Source organism: Alligator sinensis, unplaced genomic scaffold (genome assembly GCF_000455745.1).
Source record: "Alligator sinensis unplaced genomic scaffold, ASM45574v1 scaffold1667_1, whole genome shotgun sequence".
NCBI lineage: Eukaryota > Metazoa > Chordata > Crocodylia > Alligatoridae > Alligator > Alligator sinensis.
Genome location: NW_005842504.1, coordinates 396,935 through 397,719, shown reverse-complemented (window position 1 = coordinate 397,719; position 785 = coordinate 396,935). Strand labels below are relative to the sequence as shown.

The 785-nt window shown below is 72.1% G+C and overlaps 1 protein-coding gene across 1 annotated transcript in view; it reads left to right on the top strand.

The window, feature by feature from the left end:
- Nucleotides 1–785, top strand: part of LTBP4 (latent transforming growth factor beta binding protein 4) — a 15,566-nt gene that overhangs the window by 7,888 nt on the left and 6,893 nt on the right. The window contains exons 2-4 of the mRNA XM_025213053.1: nucleotides 3–236; nucleotides 339–464; nucleotides 541–666. Coding sequence (XP_025068838.1) covers nucleotides 3–236; nucleotides 339–464; nucleotides 541–666 — 486 coding nt within the window. The remainder of the gene's footprint in view (nucleotides 1–2; nucleotides 237–338; nucleotides 465–540; nucleotides 667–785) is intronic.

The window sequence follows — 785 nt, the reverse complement described above, 5'->3', positions numbered from 1 at the left end:
AGCGGGGAGCTGGCACTGCCCCAGGGAAGCGCACAGTGCAGGGGGTGCACCCCCTCCGGGGCCCTGTTCCCGGGCACGCGGGACCAGGGCCTCCCCCTGCTCGTTGGCAGACGTGGACGAGTGCCGTGACGCCCGCCCGCCCTGCGGCGCCGGGAGCTGCGAGAACCTGCCCGGCGCCTACCGCTGCCTCTGCCCCGAGGGCTACCGCACTGGCGCCCGGCAGGCTGAGTGCCAGGGTGAGGGGCCACACCGTGTGGGCCGGAGCTGAGCCAAGGGCCACAAAGCCCCCCATGCTGGCTCTGCCCCCCCTGACCTTGATTTTGCCCCTCCCGTGGCAGATGTGGACGAGTGTGCGGCGGGCACCCCCTGCGGTCTGCCCAGCCACTGCACCAACACAGCTGGATCCTTCCGCTGCGAGTGCCGCCCCGGGTACCGGGCCCAGGCCCCCGGCGGCCCCTGCATGGGTGAGTTTCGGGGGTTTGGGGATGGGGAGGGCTGGGGCTGCGTCGGGCCCCGCTAACCTGCCCTCGCTGCCTGCAGACGTGAACGAGTGCCTGGAAGGTGACTTCTGCTTCCCCCACGGCGAGTGCCTCAACGCCGATGGCTCCTACACCTGCCTGTGCGCCCAGGGCTTCGCCGCCGCGCCCGACGGTGCCTCCTGCCTTGGTACGAGCCCCTGGGCACGGGCCTGGGCAGAGGGACAAGTGACCCAGGTGTCGGGGGCACAGCCCCCTGTTGTAGGAATGGGGAGGGCAGGCATAGGGAGGCACCTGGGGCTGGGCACC